Raw genomic sequence first — 18,299 nt, 5'->3', positions numbered from 1 at the left:
ACTTAACCTTGGAAGGTCATGAAATTCCAGCATATCCTACACACTGACTTCTTGATCGTTCTCGTAGCAGTAATCTTCGGTTGGGATTTCGTGAATCGTGTCATTAGTCTGAGGCCCAGTGTATTTGCTGCAGTAATTTGTTAGCTAGCAATTCGCATTGTGGAATATAAAAAGCTTACCCTCTAGCATCAACCCACCACCATGCTAATGCAAATATGGCAATGAAAGCAGCCACGCAAATGGCGTAATTCCTAGACTTCGATTAGTAGATTTCGATTTGAATCAGAAAGGAATACCTCACATGTTGGCCCTGGTGACAGGAATCTGAGTCGGGAAAAATAGAATGGTGCTGATAAACAAGACCCAGATGACGGAAACATAGTTGATAGGAGCTCCCCATCTACCAAGAGTGAAGGGTCCCTCCACAAATTTGACTCTAGACTTGTAGATCTGGTGAGCTAGAATCACCGAAACGTAAGAGAGATCAAGCGCAGGCGCTGTGACACTGAAGATCGCCGTCGCTGTTTCAGTAGAGCCAATAGCAATACAATTCAGAGCAATGCTGAAAATGACCACGAACCAAACCGCATTGACCGGGGTATGAGTTTGTGGATTGACCTTAGCAAAAAACTTTGAAAATGGCAGAGCATTATCTCTGGCAAATGCGTATGCCATCCTGGTATCAGCCAGCATGGCTGAGCAGCCAGTGAAAAATTGTACCAGTATGGCGAATGACCACATGACCGTGCCGCCTGTTCTCCCTCCGGCATTGAAAATTATTTGCGCAGCAGGCAAGCCGGTGGGCGTATGAAGGATACCCTCAAAGTCTGTCAGGCAGAAACACATGCAGACGGTCAACAACCACCCAAAGATTCCACTAACAAAGACGGCGGTCCTAATGGCAATCGGTCCTTGAACGGCCGCATCATGAGTCTCTTCCGACATATGAGTGGTCCCATCGTAATCGGTCATAGTCCATGCAACTGATAAGAAGCCTAGAAAGAATGAAAAGGTCTTGGAGCCCCACCCCGATCCATCAGTGAAGTGGGTAAAAACCCATTCAGCGGGCATTTTGTTCGGGGTAAGATATATCAGTGCGATACAAATACCGATAGTCGCCAGGACTGTTCAAATGTCTGGCATTAGAGCTGACTTTTCCAGGAGGGAAGCGTATATCTTACTATTGATCGGAGCAAACCAAAGAATAATCCGATGTAAGGACTTCGTCGTCAACGAGCAGATGACACCGAGAACACATAAGATTCCAATTGAAACCAATACCGTTTGAAGGGCCGTTGGTGAATATGAATACTCTCCATCAAGGAGATTCGAGTTCATGCTGACCGCAGCCAACATCATCTGACTGACAGAGTAGGCTACACTGCTCACTCCGGCAGTCTGACCCAGCAAATTGCACCATCCCTGAATCCATGAGAACATGCTGACCTGTTCTGGAGGGACCACATGTTTTCCAACGAAATACATGCCGCCTGCAGTTGGATATGCCGACACAAGCTCGGCCACGGAACTACCTTGAATGAATAGTCAAGACTATTGTTGAAGCGGGAGTTGCAGGAAGACAATGCGCACGCACCGATACACATAGCCATGCAGGACCCAATTAGCCAACACCATACAGATGTCGCAGGGCCACCTGCTGATAAGGGCGAGCCAAAGGTAGCAGGAACGGAACCCAGAACGCCCAGGATGCTAATTGCGTACGAAACAGTCGACCATCTGGAGAACTCTCGTCGTAATTCCTGTCATCAAGTTCCAAAATAAGCCAAAGGCAAATATGCCAATGTCCGGGCGCGATTACCTGTGTGTAACCAATTCTCGCCAGCAGAAGCTCATCATCATCTTGTATAGTCGCCATTGTGGACCCCGGTAGGGTGGGTGTTTGATCCCCGTACTTCACGTCTGAGGATTTTGCAATCTGGTCCATAATCAGAACTGCACCTTATGAGGGGGTAGATCATTTAGTGTAGGATAAAAAAAAGCCAAAAAAAAGGACCACGGGGAGGGGGGGTTCAATAAAGGACACTCACGGGCTATATCTAGTTGGCGTTGGTGACGCCAGATGGAGGGGTTAGGGTCCGATGCGGGAAGAAGACAGACGGTGAGAAGACAAGCTAACTCCGATTGTGGAGTTTCATGTATAGGCAAGAGACAATCCGATAAGCGCGACTCAATTGATTCGTGATGCACGTCGGCGCCGATTCGGGAACGAATTGACCAGGTAATGGATAAGCGAAGGGACTTACGACTTACGCTTTAGCTCTGCAGGGGACTAGATTGACTAAATTGGACTAGACTTTGGTTCGATGAACTTAATACTATCAGAATACAGTATCAGAGAGTTTTATTACGGTATCCTAGAATAATACCGTACTACAAGTTTACAACTAGTAGTATACTATACATATGGTATCAATACCAAGATGTGGTATTATCATTGGGATGCTCCTTGATTATACTACATATATCAAGCCTGGTAGGTAATCCCTCACCGCTCCCCCCTCATGGCTCAATTGATACGAGTAACAGGCCTGCGGGCATGTTGGTGGAGCCAATTATCAATCCTTTGCATAACCTATATATATCCTTCCACAGTTTCCTATATATTCTCGTCAAACCAGCCCCGGGTATAACTACCACCAAAATCAGTGTTTCAGGCATCGCCCTTCATGCAAATATCTGATGTAGTCTTTTATTTGCGTAGACTAACGAAGCCAATCCTCGCCTGTGCAGTCGGACCAAGGCTCCAAACCCCTCGAAGTGACTTTATTCTCGATATAGGTGAGAAGCAGTCCAACCAAACGAGTCTCAGAGCAGAGCTCTCCGCTGTGGAGGGAATAATATTGAGGAAAATACTCGTTCTTATCGACGATCAGACCGTGAGGGTGACAGATATCGCTAAGAAGTGGCGGGCTTGCCTTGATAGTATCCGCAAGGATCTTCCCATGTGACTTTAGCTCGTGGGATCGATATACTCGATTTGACTCGTACGATTTGAAAAGGTAGTCATTATTTTTCACAAGGACTGCGGAGGCTAATTCAAAACAAGAAAATAGCAGTTTAAATACGGCCAGGCGGTAGGCTGATTGATAATATGAGATCCTCAGGCTGGTCACCATAGCTACCAATCAATGTTGAGCATACTTAGTACGAACCTCTATTGGCCCTGTTTGTTACTAGTAGCACAGTCTGGAAGATGAAAGTCACCGCCCCCTAAGCCCATTGTTATACCTATAGTTACTCACAATTACTCCACAACCTGCCCTTTCAGCTACACTGCACTATAAAATTAAATCAAACATATATATGGTTGTAGAAAATGCGGAGCAAAAAACCAAAATTCGAAAGATTGATATTGTAAGGCAGCACCGATTCTAAGCCATAGAAATTATCCTATAAACGGTTCGGAGGGTATGAAATTTGACCGGCAATATGGAAAGCACGCGGAGAAGTTGCCAAATTTACTTATGACTGCTAAAGTGACCGGCATGAATGAAGACTACTAGTAAGTAGGAGAAAAACAGTTAGATACTGGGGAGAACGTCGCTGCCTGATTCAACACAGGTAATACGTAGTTCGGACGTTTACTGGTAACTCATCCAGATATCCTATAGGTGTTGGTTGTATTGTCTTGCTATCCCCGTAATCATAATGTGCTAGTACGAGCACTAGTAAATAAAAATACAGGAACAGAAATACACAATTTAGGCTTGGGTCCACCTCGGGAAGCGGGCGGACCACGTGAATGATTACATAAGGTTACGTGTTCAATTGAATAGGGAGATCGTCAACATCACACATCGCGGGGTCTGGCCTTTTTCTCGACATGCTCGTTTGCTGATTCTCCTTTCCATTATTCGCAATGGCCAATCCTTCCTATCATAACCCCAATGTCCCGCCTGGTCAGTGGGACGCATATGCCTCCCAACCACAACAGCCGTATTCAGGACAAAGCACCGACGACCTATCGAATCAGATGGGCAATCTTGGGATCGCAGAAGCTCCAGGACAAGTTCCAGGAGCCAGGACACGAAAGAAGCATCGCCATGCCCACCATGACATAGCTGGAGCATCGGCCTCAAACCACGCCATGGGCGCGGAGGGCGCGCAACTCCTCAACACTCGACCGTTGTCACCAGCCGCAGGACTCCAGCCTGGACAGCCCTCGCAACAAGCTGGAGCGAGCTCCGTGAGCACACAACGCGGCGTCAATTCTGATGACATTCCTTCTATTCCAAAACTACGCCAGATCTATTCGGATTACTATAGCAATCACGTTTATCCCACCCTCGACAGACGGTTACCTCCACCCGCTTGTGTGCCAGTCGTCTCACAAGATCAAGGAAACTCAGCGCCTCAGTTCGCTCGCCTTACGCTAAATAGCATCCCCGCTACCTCCGAGTTCTTAAGCCAGACCGCCCTACCCCTTGGCCTTATCCTACAACCCCTAGCAAAACCAGATACAGAAATTCCAGTACTGAATTTTGGGGATCAGCAGGGTGGTCCTCCTCGCTGTAGGAGATGTAGGACTTACATCAATCCCTTCATGACCTTCCGATCTGGCGGCAGCAAGTTCATTTGCAATATGTGCACCTTTCCCAACGATACTCCGACCGAATACTTTGCGCCTTTGGACCCATCCGGGGCGCGTGTGGATCGCATGCAACGCCCTGAATTGATGTTAGGCACCGTGGAGTTCCTTGTGCCGAAGGAATACTGGAACAAGGAACCTGTGGGACTGCAGACACTCTTCTTGATTGACGTGAGCCGCGAGTCAATTCAGCGCGGTTACTTGAAGGCTGTTTGCGAAGGAATTGTGGAAGCCCTGTATGGCATTGATCCGAAAGACGGCGAGGAGACCGCACCCAAGCTCCCGACTGGCTCGACGGTTGGCATTGTCACATTTGACAGTGAGGTGCACTTTTACAACCTAACGGTAGGTGATTCTGTTTACTTCGAATAAATTTTCACTGAACGAGATCTAGGCAACATTCGATCAGGCGCAGATGATGGTTATGACTGACTTGGAAGAGCCGTTCTTGCCACTGAGTGAGGGTCTCTTTGTGGATCCGTACGAATCTAAGTATGCCCAAGCCAATTCCAAATGTTGAGTGTCGGATCAGAGCTAACCGTACAACCAGGTCCGTAATCACATCGCTTTTGAGCCGGATACCCGGTCTCTTCGCGCATATCAAAAACCCCGAGCCGGCATTACTCCCCGCACTGAATGCAGCATACTCAGCGTTGCAATCGACGGGTGGAAAGATTGTCTGCTCGTTAGGTAGCTTGCCTACGACCGGCCCCGGGCACCTGGAAATGCGAGAGGATCCTAAAGTGCACGGCACCGATGCAGAACGTAAATTATTCAGTACAGAAAACCCCGCATGGAAAAAAACTGCAAGCAAGCTGGCCGAGGCTGGTGTTGGTGTTGATTTCTTCCTTGCGTCCCTTGGTGGCGCGTACCTCGACGTGGCAACTATCGGTATGTTGACCTACGCATCCAAACGAACTTGAAATTGTTAAGACTAACCCCTATAGGACACGTCTCGGCCACTACGGGAGGTGAGACCTTCTTCTATCCCAACTTCCATGCACCTCGTGATTGCTTGAAGGTGCGGCAAGAGATTGCCCATACCGTCAAAAGAGAGACTGGTTACCAAGCATTAATGAAGGTGCGCTGTTCCAACGGTCTTCAGGTGTCTTCATACCACGGAAACTTTGTGCAAAATACTCTTGGTGCCGACCTCGAACTCGGTAGCATTGATGCCGACAAAGCCATGGGTGTGATTTTCAGCTACGATGGTAAACTAGATCCTAAGCTGGACGCCCACTTCCAGGCTGCATTACTGTACACCTCTGCAGACGGGCAACGACGGGTCCGGTGCATTAACATTGTAGCAGCGGTCAACGACGGTGGTATTGAGACTATGAAGTATGTTGATCAGGACGCCGTCGTTGCGATCATCGCCAAGGAGGGTAAGTTGACCTATGACCCGCATCTTCTCGCCTGACACTAAATTTTCTTCCAGCTGCATCTAAGACACTTGACAAATCTCTGAAGGATATTCGTGCCAACATTTTGGAGAAGACAGTTGATATCTTGAGCGGCTATCGCAGGATCTTCTCAGGATCTAATCCTCCGGGTCAGATGATCTTGCCGGAGAATTTGAAGGAATTCACGATGTACATGCTTAGCTTGGTCAAATCAAGAGCATTCAAAGGTGAGGCTGTCCATTATTGACTCATTGATTGCAAACCCGTTCTGACTAGTATTCTAGGTGGCAATGAATCCTCAGACCGCCGGGTTCACGATCAACGAATGCTACGGTCATTCGGTTGTACGGAACTTTCCCTTTACCTCTACCCTCGTATCGTTGCCATCCACAACTTGCAGCCTCTAGATGGGTTCCCAAACGAGCATGGTCAACTTCAAATCCCACCAACACTGCGTGCCAGCTTCTCAAAAATCGAGGAGGGTGGTGCCTACCTTGTCGACAATGGCCAGACAGTTCTGTTGTGGCTACATGCACAGGTCTCGCCTAATCTCTTAGAGGACCTCTTCGGGCCCGGGCAACACTCCCTCCAGGAACTCAACTCTAACATCTCCTCCCTCCCCGTATTGGAGACACATTTGAACGCCCAGGTCCGCAATCTACTACACTACTTTTCCACGGTGCGTGGGTCGAAGAGCATGGCTATCCAGTTGGCCCGGCAAGGCATGGATGGAGCCGAGTACGAATTCGCCAGACTGCTGCTGGAGGACCGCAACAATGAAGCCCAAAGCTACGTGGATTGGCTGGTGCATGCTCACCGACAAATTAATCTAGAGCTTGCCGGTCACCGCAAGAAGGAGGAATCTACTAGTGAGGGTGCATTGGCTAGTTTGTCTGCCATGCGAGCACCCTATTGGTAATGGTGAGACTTGGACAGCGCCCTCGAGTCGGCTTCTTAACTCGCCAAATCCACACCCATTAACACCGGCCTCCTTTAGGCTGCATGTACTCCACTCCTCACGAAATCACAAGGATTTCCACATCAGATGAGGAAGGTAACTCGTTAGCTGATCAGTAGATCCTATGGGTTGCAGGGAACCATCAGCAGAGCCCTGAGATATCGGAGAAAACCGTTTTCTGTAGTATACCAGACTAGTTTTTCAGCATTTACATCGGATTATTTCATCCCCAAGTGATTGGCATTTTTGCATGTCCTTTCTACAGATGCCAAACCTGCTTGCCGCCTATTCATCGAGTAATTTCTACGCTAACAAGAGTGGGTCAGGATAGTTCCACAAATTATTGCCTATTACAGTAACATCCGTGATTCAGCTCAGTACGGCGATTAGATCAAGACCGATCTTGACTAGTCGCGTGCGCTATACTCGACTGATTGGATATCTATCCAGATTCTTCAGAGATAAATTTTGACGGCGTCAGTGGCCATTATGCACCGTAAATTGGTGATTATTTACCGATGCCCCTCCCCCCACTCTCACGCACGGTAAATCTGCCCTGCATTTTGACTTCTTTTCGTGCATGAGCAAAAGTACATAATGCCACCTACAAACAGCCTCCGACTCCATTTGTACCTGGCTTGAGTGAACACATTGCTTTCAACTTCCTCGGATGTCTTATGCGAAGATGGAATGCCCATCATGTCACTGGAGGAGATGATCAATCTCTTCCAAGAACAAAACCTCAACAATTTACTAGATTCCGGAAAATTGGCACAGGTTGTTACCTCATTCCGGCACATGGTGAATGCTCAAGAAATTCTTCTTGGGGGTAGTGTTCCTCCTTCATGTGATGAGACCAATATTTTGAGCCAGAGCTACAAACCTTAGGTGGAGTGCTCTTGTTCAGGAGTTTACCTTGCCCCTCCGGGATTTACTGTTGAATCAATAATACAACAAGGCGACTGTGAAAAAATCAAAGCTATGGTCAAAATTGCCGAAATTGTGACAGAAAGAGAAGATGAATGGAATCCACGCTGTCTGTTTTCTGCCGAAGATCTGCGGAATGCAATCTCTGAACTTGTCCTTGCTAGCGCAGATGAATATCCTCGACCTGATACTTGTCTTGGAGACCTGTCATCAATCGCTAAGATACAAGCGCCTGATCGTCGGCCAAGCTCAGTATGCGACACAGAGTTGTCTGTTTATCATCAGCTTTATCCAACAAGTGAGCAAATAAAGATCTTCGCGGATGTAAAATACTTCTTCGCCATCGCGTGTGGTGGAGGTCTCTGTGACGAGGGACGGGCTAGGGCGGTAGCTGAAGCAGCGAATGATATTCTGATTGCCGATTATTGTGAGGCAGCAGACCCGAGCTCTCTGAAACGGCTACAGCAAGTGGGCGGGGCGGCTACGGCATTCCTGAAGCTGTGTCACCTCGCCGGCGTTGTTACTGATTGGCAGTTTAACAATACCGTGGCTATCATTATTCAATTTCGCACTCTTGGGTACTATCGTGGTCACTCTCGCCCACTCTTACCCAGTGGCGTATACGGGAGTCGCATGACAAGCTTACTCGCACCTCGTCATATTGACCTTGCCATCTATATTGGTGTCATGGTAGCGTCTCTTGGCACTGGGGAGGAAATCACCAGGGACCAATATGAACTCCTCGTCGAGGCATGCTGTTTCATTAACGATCTGATTGACTTCCGAAGTGACACAATGCGGAAGGTGAGGGAGAATGTCATTCTCAGGGGCATCCGAGGCAACTTTTGCGAGCATATGGATGGCTTGATATCGTCCTGTCTGCGCTTATCAGCCAACGCCATCCGATCTAGCCGCGTCAGTGCTCTCGTGGTCATGGGATAAGTAACTGGATGCTCATGGGATCTAGCACAAAGCATACGAGCTGCTCCATGGCGTCCAGGAACGAGAGGATTCCACGACCTGTAAATATGTCTCTGCATCTGATTATTTTTATCAAATTCTCCCCGAGTCGTTAGCCGACTACGGCACGTTGGGTGATAATGGCCCGCGTGTGACGATTCGAAGAGCTGAATGGACATGCGATATCATCTATATCGAACTTCATCCCAGACTCATATGGCCTGGCTGGCGGATAGCATGCGAACTCTTCTCAACCCTATAACATTGCAGAAGATTGTCGACGTGGTGCATTTTGAATGGCATGGAAGCACTGGGGATGTGGAGTACTGTCCATAGAACCACATGGTTGAATTTGAAATGCCTACCGCGGCCTGCTATCTTCTGTGCTGCTCTACCCAACGGCCAATCGCTTGGTGATCCTGAAAGATGATGGTCTCAGTAGAAACATTGTACAGAAAATGAATAATTTTTGCGATCAACCTTGAGTCATGCACATGTCGCCTCTCTACTTCACAAGGGAATTGAAAGTGAAGAAATGCATTGCATAATTGCATAGCTGCATCATGTGCTCTGACATTAGGTTGTGTTGCCTAATTAGCTAGGCTGGAGACATACGCGTGCCTGATATTTCAGGCTTCAAATTCACGAATTGCTAACCAAGTTAACTAATCGCTAAGTAAGTTAGTTCAGATAGAACAGATCAGTCTAGAACAATCAATCATTCTCTTAAAAAGGATCGACGCCCTGGCCCCTCTTTACTCGGCCCACTTTGACAAAGTATGGACGCGGGGCTAGCCCAAGACTAAGGGCTAATATGAAGATACAAGTAGATTATATCTTGGAAAGTCGTGTAACAAGGAAAATCTGTTTGGGTACTTGGCAGTTTACAACGTGTGTCATCAAGTATCAGGGTTTCAGGCAAATCCCACTATGAGCATACTTGCCACAGGGCGTTGGCGCTCTACTACCAAGAAATCCAGACTCGATCGACAGGTACCCCAAGACATTTAGCGACGTCAGAGGTGGCTGTGGATCTGACAAGAGAAGGATCAGGAACAGAAGGTGACATTTCAGGCGAGTCTGACAGGTGGGACACGTTGAACCGGTGAAGAAGTAAAGAAGAAAAAGAAAAAAAGAAAAAAATAGAAATCGATTTTTAGGGCAGATTATTGGTCGAAGGATGGTTACTTCATGGTCCAGGGGAACAGCGATCTTCCGTCAAACTTTTCGCTTCATTTTTGATCGTGAGAAGGACGGAGGTGGGCGGGGATGACGTTGGGGCCTATTGCCACGGCTGAAACTCCGGTACGGGAGGCAAACCACACGCACTTGGAGTTAATGATACTAAGGAACTCATATGAACACGTCCAATCGTGAACATTTGAACTTGAGTACTGGATCTGTTCAAGATCACACCGCATACTGTAGAGACGAGTCGATCTCAATTAACATTGATTAACTCTTACAGATATAAAGCCGCATAATAAATACACCGTAACAAGTACATTTACCTCTTAATTCGCCTTTTTTTTTTAGGATCCACTCTGATCCATGGTTCTTGCTGCATGGCTTTTTACCGATGGTTCCATGGTCTGGAAAGCATCCGGGGTCAGTATGAATGATTCGAAAGGTATATAAACGTCCTCTTACTCCCATGTAAATCCCTCATCCCAACCAGTCTCTCACTCTTTGAAGACAGTCATTCTCTTTCCAAACCCACTTTCTTTTTGAGATTCATTCTCGTCACTTTCCTTTAGTCTGTCGATCAGACCCAATCTTTGATCTATATCCAACCATCTTGTCAGTCTTTTTACCAAACTCATCAATATGATGTTCACCAAGACTTTCGGCCTAGCTGCTGCCTTCGCTACTCTGGCTACTGCCCTTCCTTCCAGCATGGTCAAGCGTAACGAAACTGCGCCTGCCAGCGGATCCGTCCTGATCACCAACAACTTGAGCCAGGATATCTACGCTTGGTCCGTCTCCAACGACGTCGGTCCCATGCAGACCCTCACAGCCAATGGTGGTACCTACAGCGAGGCCTGGCGCACCAACCCCGATGGCGGTGGTATTTCCATCAAGCTCTCCACGAGCCCCAATCAGTCCGATGTGCTTCAATTCGAGTACACCCAGAGCACTGATACCATCTACTGGGATCTCTCCTGCATCAACATGGAGGCCAACTCCGAGTTCACCCAGTACGGTTTCTCCGTCCTGCCCTCGGACAGTGGAAACTCGGGTTCTTGCCCTTCTGCCGTTTGCCAGGCTGGCGATAGTGCCTGTTCTGCTGCCTACCTCCAGCCTACGGATGATCACGCAACTCACGGATGCCCTCTTGATACCGGCCTGGCTTTGAACATTGGCCAGTAAATGCCTTCGTTATGATTTGACTGTCAATTTCTCTTGCCTTGCCGGTTGACCCGAGCACTCTTTCAAGGGTCTGACTTTCTTTGATCTTATGTCTTTACGTTATTGATGATTTATTTGATTGGACTTGTTTTTGGACTTTCTTTTCTACCTGTTCGGTTGAGTCGACATGACTTTCCCAATACGGTTGATTCCGCTAGGGTAGAATGTCACAAGATTTGATTTCTTGATGTTTTTGTTAAATACCCTCGAGATCACGGGAACTCCGGGGTTTCACGGGGAAGTTATGTGATAGACTGTAGATGAGGTTGAATAACAAGAAAAGTTTGACGTTTGAAACGGTATACAAAAGTACGAGTACAAACAGCAGAACTTCCCAGACCCTGAAAACGGCCCTGCGTAGAGTCTGAAAAGGCTCAATTGGGAATGCAAAATCTATTAGATCTAGAACAAAAAGATAGGAACCCTGCGGCAATTCGCCTTTCTTTTGAAGGCAAAGAACAGCCACAGATCCACAATCCTCCACTTCGAATGTTCTCACGATTCTATTAGACCCGCTTGTCGATCCTCCGCCAGTCAGATCTAGAGCCGAGACCCTTAGACCCTGATTCTAGTAAGTATAACGAGCCCCACTGGAGGGGCGAATGAAGGGTCTACTGTTCCTGTTGCCCGATGACATACCCATGGCATCTCGGTGGAACTCCGGATTCGCCATTAAGACTGATTCGTCTACTGAGATTTGCCAGAGTTTGACCCAGAAGAATGACCAAGGCAAAGGCAAAATCAAAGAAAAGGTACTAAACTCAATATGCCGAATTATCCATTGGGAAGGCAGTGTTGGCCACTTTCAACACTGTTCCTGGCATGCGAACTATGGTTGAGCCTGCCAAGCCTAATCGGTTCATCCAATCACACTTCAATTGCAGGATACCGTTGATTCAGTTGAACGGTTCAACCCAAGAGGATTAAAACTCAGGATTTGAGAATTGAAAAGGATTTTGCCGTCTCAAACTGTCCCGACAACCTGGTTGACTGGATGCAGTTTGTGCAGTTTTTAGGCGTAAACTCAGTAATGAGGAATCTCGAATTATTGGTCGCTGATCTTGTCGATTCTGAGACATGCCATCTTGGACTTTCCTTGCTCAGTCTCGGTGAAAACCCGTGAGTGATTTGTGGCAAATGTGGGAATAGCGGTGGGAGCTGGCAGATTGACCTGATCTCGACCTGGGTGCCTGAGGCAACAACCTCGCTTTTGCTACGTTATTTTCTTGAATCTGTTATACCATTGTCTGCAATTGCCCTGACCGAACTCATTCACTGATGCTTGTCAGATTTTCAATGTGAACCTGTCGTGGTCATTACGCTGTGGATTCTGAAGCATCCGATGGCTTCCGAGCTGCATATTCGCCAAAAGCGGAAGGAATGTAATTGGATATTATACATGCAGGATGAATTCAAACATTGGAATCATTTACCTGGCCGTTCATGAAAAAGTAGTGGGTATCTGTAATCAGAAAAAAATTATCTGCTCTGGGAATGCTCGAGAGAGAGGCGCCACTCGCGCCACCGCTCCATCATGCTGTTGGAACGGATTGCTTTCAATAGTGCATATGCGATAAATCGGTAGATGATGGTGCAGACACCCAGCGCCATAATATTCATCGGACCATTCTTGTCCAGGTTGTAGAGGTTTAGGACCTGCTCTCCGGTAGTAATGGGGCAGCTACCGTTTGCAAGTCTCTCGGCAGCCGAGCAGTCGAAATGCTGTCCTTGGAGGGAATACGGTGCCAGGTTGGCGATGCAATATTTGACCGGTGAGAGATAGTTGAATCCTTGTAGCACCTTGTTGACATTCAGGCTCATGACGCCGCCGAGGGTGCACGAGATGGATAAGAGGGTGGAGATCACGTTAACAGCGAAGCCGACATGCGAGAATAGGGTGCAGAACATGATTCCCAGGGATTCGCCGCAGCTGGTCATGCAGAAGCAATTAAAGGCGGCGATGAGAAACATCTTCACGTTACGGCTCATGTTATCGGCATAGGCCGCGAGGGCGCCGAAGACGAGGGAGGAGACGATCTCAAAAGGGACTTCGATCGTCGTGTAGGAAAGGATAAATGTCTCCGCGGAGTAGCAGTTGTCGGCTTCCTCGCGATAAAAGACATCGCGCTCATTCGGGTAGACGGCGATGTTTTGGAGCATCCCTATTGGTGTCAGCAAGAGGCGCCAGTAGTAAGTACCCGCATTTTCTACTTACCAACAAAGTATAACGCCGAAACCTCCTGAACAAATCCCATGCGTGACTGTACAGCGGCGTAGTCATTCTTGAGTGGTGCAAAAAACAAGGCCATGACAATGGCAATTCCCAGAATCTGCATCGAACGGGCCATTACCAGCGCAGGTTGGCGTCGGAAATTGATGAATGATCGCCGCAGCACTAATGGGAACGTAATTCGAAATGGAAGCATCTTGCGACGGAAACTACCAAGCTCGGCTGGAGTTGCAATCTGAGATGTACAGCCAGGCACCAGAGCCGCTTCAGACCAACAAGAAATCAGATTCTGAACGCGCTCGCGAGTTATAGCCTCCCGGTCCGCTTGTTGAAGATCAACCGTGATGAGATCCAAGACAAAGTCCGCCGGGTTGGTCGTCTGCGGGCAGTCGTAGCCGAGTCCTGCAAAGTGTGAAAGCATCTGTTGCCCCGGTCCAGCGTACACCGGATATCCGCCTCTCGCGAGAAGCAAGACCTGGGCGAAATGACTGACCAGATCGGAACGTGATTGGTGGATAGTCATGATCAATGTGCGACCTTCGGCTGCGAGGCCATGCAAGACCTCAATAATGGACATGGCCGTGAAGGCATCGAGACCTGACGTTGGTTCGTCCAGAAGCAGCACCTTGGGGTCCGTGAGGATTTGGATAGCAATCGTCACACGCCGCTTCTCTCCTCCACTGATACCTTTGATCAGCTCGCCGCCAATTAGATTGTCGGCACATTCTTTAAGCCCCATCTTGAACAAAATTTCCTCGGCTCGCCGGTTCTTTTCCTCTCGTGACATCCAACTTGGCAATCGCAGCCCTGCTGAAAACCTCAAGCTTTCTCGAACGGTCAAGGATGGCATCAATGCATCGTCGTCTTGCGTGACGAAGGAGGTCACAGATCGGATCACAGTCTCTGATGGTATGGCCCCGTTGTATAGCATTTGGCCATGAACACGGTATTGGGTTCCCATAGAACCCTGCAATCGGGAAGCAATTGAATTTAGTAAAGATGTCTTGCCACTCCCTGATGGTCCCATGATGATATTCAACTCTCCTGGATGAAACTCCGCAGTGATAGGCTTCAAGACGTGCAGGACTTGGGCTTCTTGCCAGGGACGTCCGCGTTTTCGAATTTCCAAGGCATACCGATCCAGTGAAATGGTCAGTCTACGGGCTTCCTCGGCTGGGCGAATGGCTAGTTTTGATTTCCTGGCTGAGGGATCTACCTCCGTCTTGCGAGCTTGAGCAATATCAATCGCGAAACGATTATACTGCAGCAATAAGCCAGCCACCAGATAGTGGGCCATCACAAATGCAACGAGCACCACTATTGGCCGCCATATCCAGTTCGATGGCATTCCCAGACTGTCCATGATGTATCGCCCGGTATACTCCTCGCACGCTGGATCAAGCGGGTCCTTTGAATAAGGGCAGTCATAGAACCGACCCAGCTCAGAACCATCGAAGCCGATGAATTCGTTTGCACACTGCGCTCCGAATATGTAAAAGGTGTATGCACACCACTTGAGCCATCTCACATACACTGGTATCTGGTTCGACTGGACAAAGTACCCACAGGCAAACGATTGCACGGTGTAAGATAAGTTGGCAACCAGGGTAGCGCCAGGCAAATTTCTTACCAGACCGACTGCCACCGCTGCAAATGTGACGGCGATGTAATGCGTGAGAAGGGTGATGAGGAAGAAAATAAAGAACTGACCCACATCAGGACGATAGCCAACCATGAAGTAAAAGATGATGGAAAACAGAAGTGGGACAGGTAGATCTTCAAGCGGAAATCGGGCAATCCGTCGGCTGAACAAGAAAGCTGGCACACTGACCACGCCTTCATTTCGCTCACGGTCAAACAGTCGTATATCAATTGTCAACCGATAAGTCTCATAGAGCAATATGAGATAACCATTCAGGCTGCTAGCCGTATACAGACTACCTTCCCGTGAGCGAATTCCGGCTAGACTCTCATCAAGCTGCCAGAATATCCAACCGTTGATAATACCCATAGCAACAGCTTCAAGTAGACTACCGGCAACACCCATAGGGTCTCGGAGGGTGGTGACGAAGGTGCGGGAAGAAAGGACGCGCAGTTGTCGTCGGAATGATACCTTCCTCGTGGCTCCAGTATCCACGCCATCAAGAACTGGCACCGGTCCCTGCTTCTTATCCTCGGGCACGCATCTTCCTCGTAGTTCCCGCCACGTGTCTCGAAGGGAATCAACACGGACATATGACGCAGCTTCCGAGGCTTCAGTTCGGTTATCAATCGCAGCCAGGTCGACTAAAAATTCTGCGGGATTCACGAAAGGTGGAATGATATGGCCACATTTTGCGAAGTGCACCAGTGACTCGCTCACAGAACCACTGTATAGAGCAGATCCCCGAGCCAAAAGAATGACATTGTCGACAAGACTCCATATCTCAGATCGGGGTGCGTGTATGGAGACAAGGATGGTTCGCCCGTCCCGCGCGAGTCGCTTTAGTGTGCGGATGATCTGAAACGCACTGGTCGCATCCAAGCCAGTGGTCGGCTCATCGCAGAATAGGACGGATGGGTTAGCCAGCAATTGCACACCAATGCTGGTACGTCGCTTCTCTCCACCACTGCAGCCCTTGTGTGCAGTTGTTCCGATTCTTGTATCGGCACACTCCTTGAGCCCCAGTTCCAGAATAACCTGCTCCACGATGGCATGTCGTTCTTCTTGAGTTGTTGGTGGCGGTAAGCGGAGATCAGCTGAGTAGCGCAAGGTTTCGCGAACTGTCAAAGTCGGAATAAGGACATCCTCCTGCATGACATAGGCGCTGCGAATGCTGTCGATATTGGCGTTGCCATTGAATGTGGTCGATCCCGACACCTTGGCCTTGGAAAGGGACATTCGACTGGCCATGAGGTTGAGTAGAGAGGTTTTTCCCGAACCACTGCTGCCAATGATAGCTGTCAAGCTCCCGCTTGTCATCTCTGCACTGACTCCATCTAACACCCTTTTCGACGCGCCTTCGGGTTTCTGACCGCGCACGCGACACCACAGTTGCGAAGGTGATGTTTCCCATAGTGGGGGTGCTGTGTCAAGGTCAAGTGAGAGGATGTTGACGCTGACATCTACAGGGTTCACTGCGCGGAGACCCAAATTATAAACCGCATCTTGAAGGGTTTCATTGGGGCCCGGATCTTTTTTATGGACGTCAACATCGACAATCACATCCTTCTCCATCATGTACTATGTCTCAGCCAGATACAGTATTAAAGCGAGTTCCTGTAGCATTCAGCCAATGAAACGAGTACCAGATGATTCGCGGCGAATGAATCGATGTGATGGCATGCGAGCTTGAACGGCAAAATGATGTGACACAAGAACACTAAATAGCGATGCCCCAGGGATAATAAAAGGAGACTGTTCGATCACTTGCATCTGCGTTTATGACATGGCTCGGACTCTTTCAGTCGTTAGCCCCGATTGAACCGGACTATACACTGGATCCGTTCTAGTGCTGTTTTGATTGGTCATCTCCATCGATTAGTCATCACACGTGCTGCCTTACTTTAAGCGAGGGACGACGATGGCCCGATTAGGAAGGCACGGATCATCATATCTATTTGTCACGTACACCGCACCCTTCTTAGATAATCAAATTTGCTATATCACATGAACATTTGTTTTTATATTCAGTAGAGCCCCGACTTCCAAGTCCACTTTGCAGAGTTTTCTGAGTTGTGGCCCGTCAAAAGGTTCGGATGGTTCAACTCTCATACGAAAATTATGTCCACAGGTACATGGTACGGTTATCATGTCCATACTAGAGGCTTTCCGCCGCGCGAAATGTGCGGCGCCAGGTAGAACAACTATTACTTATTCTATAACTCCTCTTACTTATTCTCCTATCCAGCCTCCTACTCAGCCTCCTGCTCAGCCGCCTACTCAGTCTCCCACTCAGTCTCCCACTCTGTATCTTATCCAGTGTTCTACCTTCTTCACTATCGGATTAGTTAAATAGTCAAAGGGCTCTCCAAATTCAGGTAGCGGAATTGAAAGAAGAAAAAAGAAAAGAAAAGAAAAAGAACAGAAACAGAAAAGTGGAAGGAGGGAAGGAGGAAAGAAAAGTCGGGGTTGGGTTTCGAACGGAAATCCAATAAGTCCGCGGCGAAACCAATATTTAACAGAGGAGTAGATATTATAACAAAAACTAACAACATTCTTGTTCTTGACATACTATATAACATCGTATAAACGAGTTCTCTATTCGACGGAAGTCTGTACAAATTAGATACAAATTAGGACATACATCTTCCATCTTGAGAACAGTACAGGATTGACCCATCCAAATTGATCTATATTGGAGTGTGAGATCAGGCGACCCCCTCCGTTTGCTCCAGCGCGTGCACATAGGCAAGTCTTAGCTAGATCTCTCTGTCTTTCTTTCTCTCCCTTCCCGACCTCTCGAAATCCAGATTCTTTAATCCATTTCGTCCGTTTCCCGGTTACCGCGATGTATCACTCCCTTTCCCTGACCGACAGCAGCATCCAGCTGCCGCCAATTTACCATTCAATAGCTCAATAGCCGGATTCCTAGAACGGACATCCTACCCTTCCTCCCCTGGGTATTTGATTTCTAAGAGAATAGATTGCTCTCAGTTGCTACCAGGCTATGTTAGTCACCATAAAAGCTGCATGAAGACAAAAATGCGCGTTCTCCCCTTTTTCTTCACAGCTTCAGAAATAGCTCTCAAGAGTAGGCGTGGCTGCGTATTTCTCGGCCAGCAGAATTGGGCAGCGTGCAATACTCGTTAAGCCGCGCTAGA

The 18,299-nt window shown here is 48.2% G+C and overlaps 6 protein-coding genes across 6 annotated transcripts; 4 read left to right on the top strand and 2 right to left on the bottom strand.

The window, feature by feature from the left end:
• Window positions 1-36: 36 nt before the first annotated feature.
• On the bottom strand, window positions 37-1,876 carry N7520_008567 (uncharacterized protein; the record flags this gene model as incomplete). The annotated part of the gene is made up of 6 exons (XM_057142501.1): window positions 37-127; window positions 180-251; window positions 302-1,124; window positions 1,182-1,532; window positions 1,595-1,760; window positions 1,820-1,876. The coding sequence occupies 6 exons, from the start codon at window positions 1,874-1,876 to the stop codon at window positions 37-39; spliced, it is 1,560 nt and encodes a 519-aa protein (XP_056991789.1).
• Window positions 1,877-3,880: 2,004 nt separating this feature from the next.
• Window positions 3,881-6,931, top strand: N7520_008566 (Sec23/Sec24 family protein; the record flags this gene model as incomplete). The annotated part of the gene is made up of 6 exons (XM_057142500.1): window positions 3,881-4,954; window positions 5,004-5,101; window positions 5,160-5,500; window positions 5,557-5,994; window positions 6,048-6,239; window positions 6,297-6,931. The coding sequence occupies 6 exons, from the start codon at window positions 3,881-3,883 to the stop codon at window positions 6,929-6,931; spliced, it is 2,778 nt and encodes a 925-aa protein (XP_056991788.1).
• A 738-nt stretch (window positions 6,932-7,669) lies between these two features.
• N7520_008565 (uncharacterized protein) lies at window positions 7,670-7,858 on the top strand (the record flags this gene model as incomplete). The annotated part of the gene is made up of 1 exon (XM_057142499.1): window positions 7,670-7,858. The coding sequence occupies one exon, from the start codon at window positions 7,670-7,672 to the stop codon at window positions 7,856-7,858; it is 189 nt and encodes a 62-aa protein (XP_056991787.1).
• Window positions 7,859-7,951: 93 nt separating this feature from the next.
• Window positions 7,952-8,839, top strand: N7520_008564 (uncharacterized protein; the record flags this gene model as incomplete). The annotated part of the gene is made up of 1 exon (XM_057142498.1): window positions 7,952-8,839. One exon carries the CDS (start codon window positions 7,952-7,954, stop codon window positions 8,837-8,839), a length of 888 nt encoding a protein of 295 aa, XP_056991786.1.
• Window positions 8,840-10,684: 1,845 nt separating this feature from the next.
• On the top strand, window positions 10,685-11,227 carry N7520_008563 (putative extracellular thaumatin domain protein; the record flags this gene model as incomplete). Its single annotated transcript, XM_057142497.1, has 1 exon — window positions 10,685-11,227. One exon carries the CDS (start codon window positions 10,685-10,687, stop codon window positions 11,225-11,227), a length of 543 nt encoding a protein of 180 aa, XP_056991785.1.
• A 1,518-nt stretch (window positions 11,228-12,745) lies between these two features.
• N7520_008562 (putative ABC efflux transporter) lies at window positions 12,746-16,716 on the bottom strand (the record flags this gene model as incomplete). Its single annotated transcript, XM_057142496.1, has 2 exons — window positions 12,746-13,428; window positions 13,482-16,716. 2 exons carry the CDS (start codon window positions 16,714-16,716, stop codon window positions 12,746-12,748), a joined length of 3,918 nt encoding a protein of 1,305 aa, XP_056991784.1.
• Between the last annotated feature and the right edge of the window lie 1,583 nt (window positions 16,717-18,299).

This window comes from Penicillium odoratum, assembly GCF_028828045.1.
Source record: "Penicillium odoratum strain IBT 22623 chromosome Unknown utg000006l_segment0_segment0, whole genome shotgun sequence".
NCBI classification, from domain to species: domain Eukaryota; kingdom Fungi; phylum Ascomycota; class Eurotiomycetes; order Eurotiales; family Aspergillaceae; genus Penicillium; species Penicillium odoratum.
This window is presented reverse-complemented; position numbering and strand designations above follow the sequence as displayed.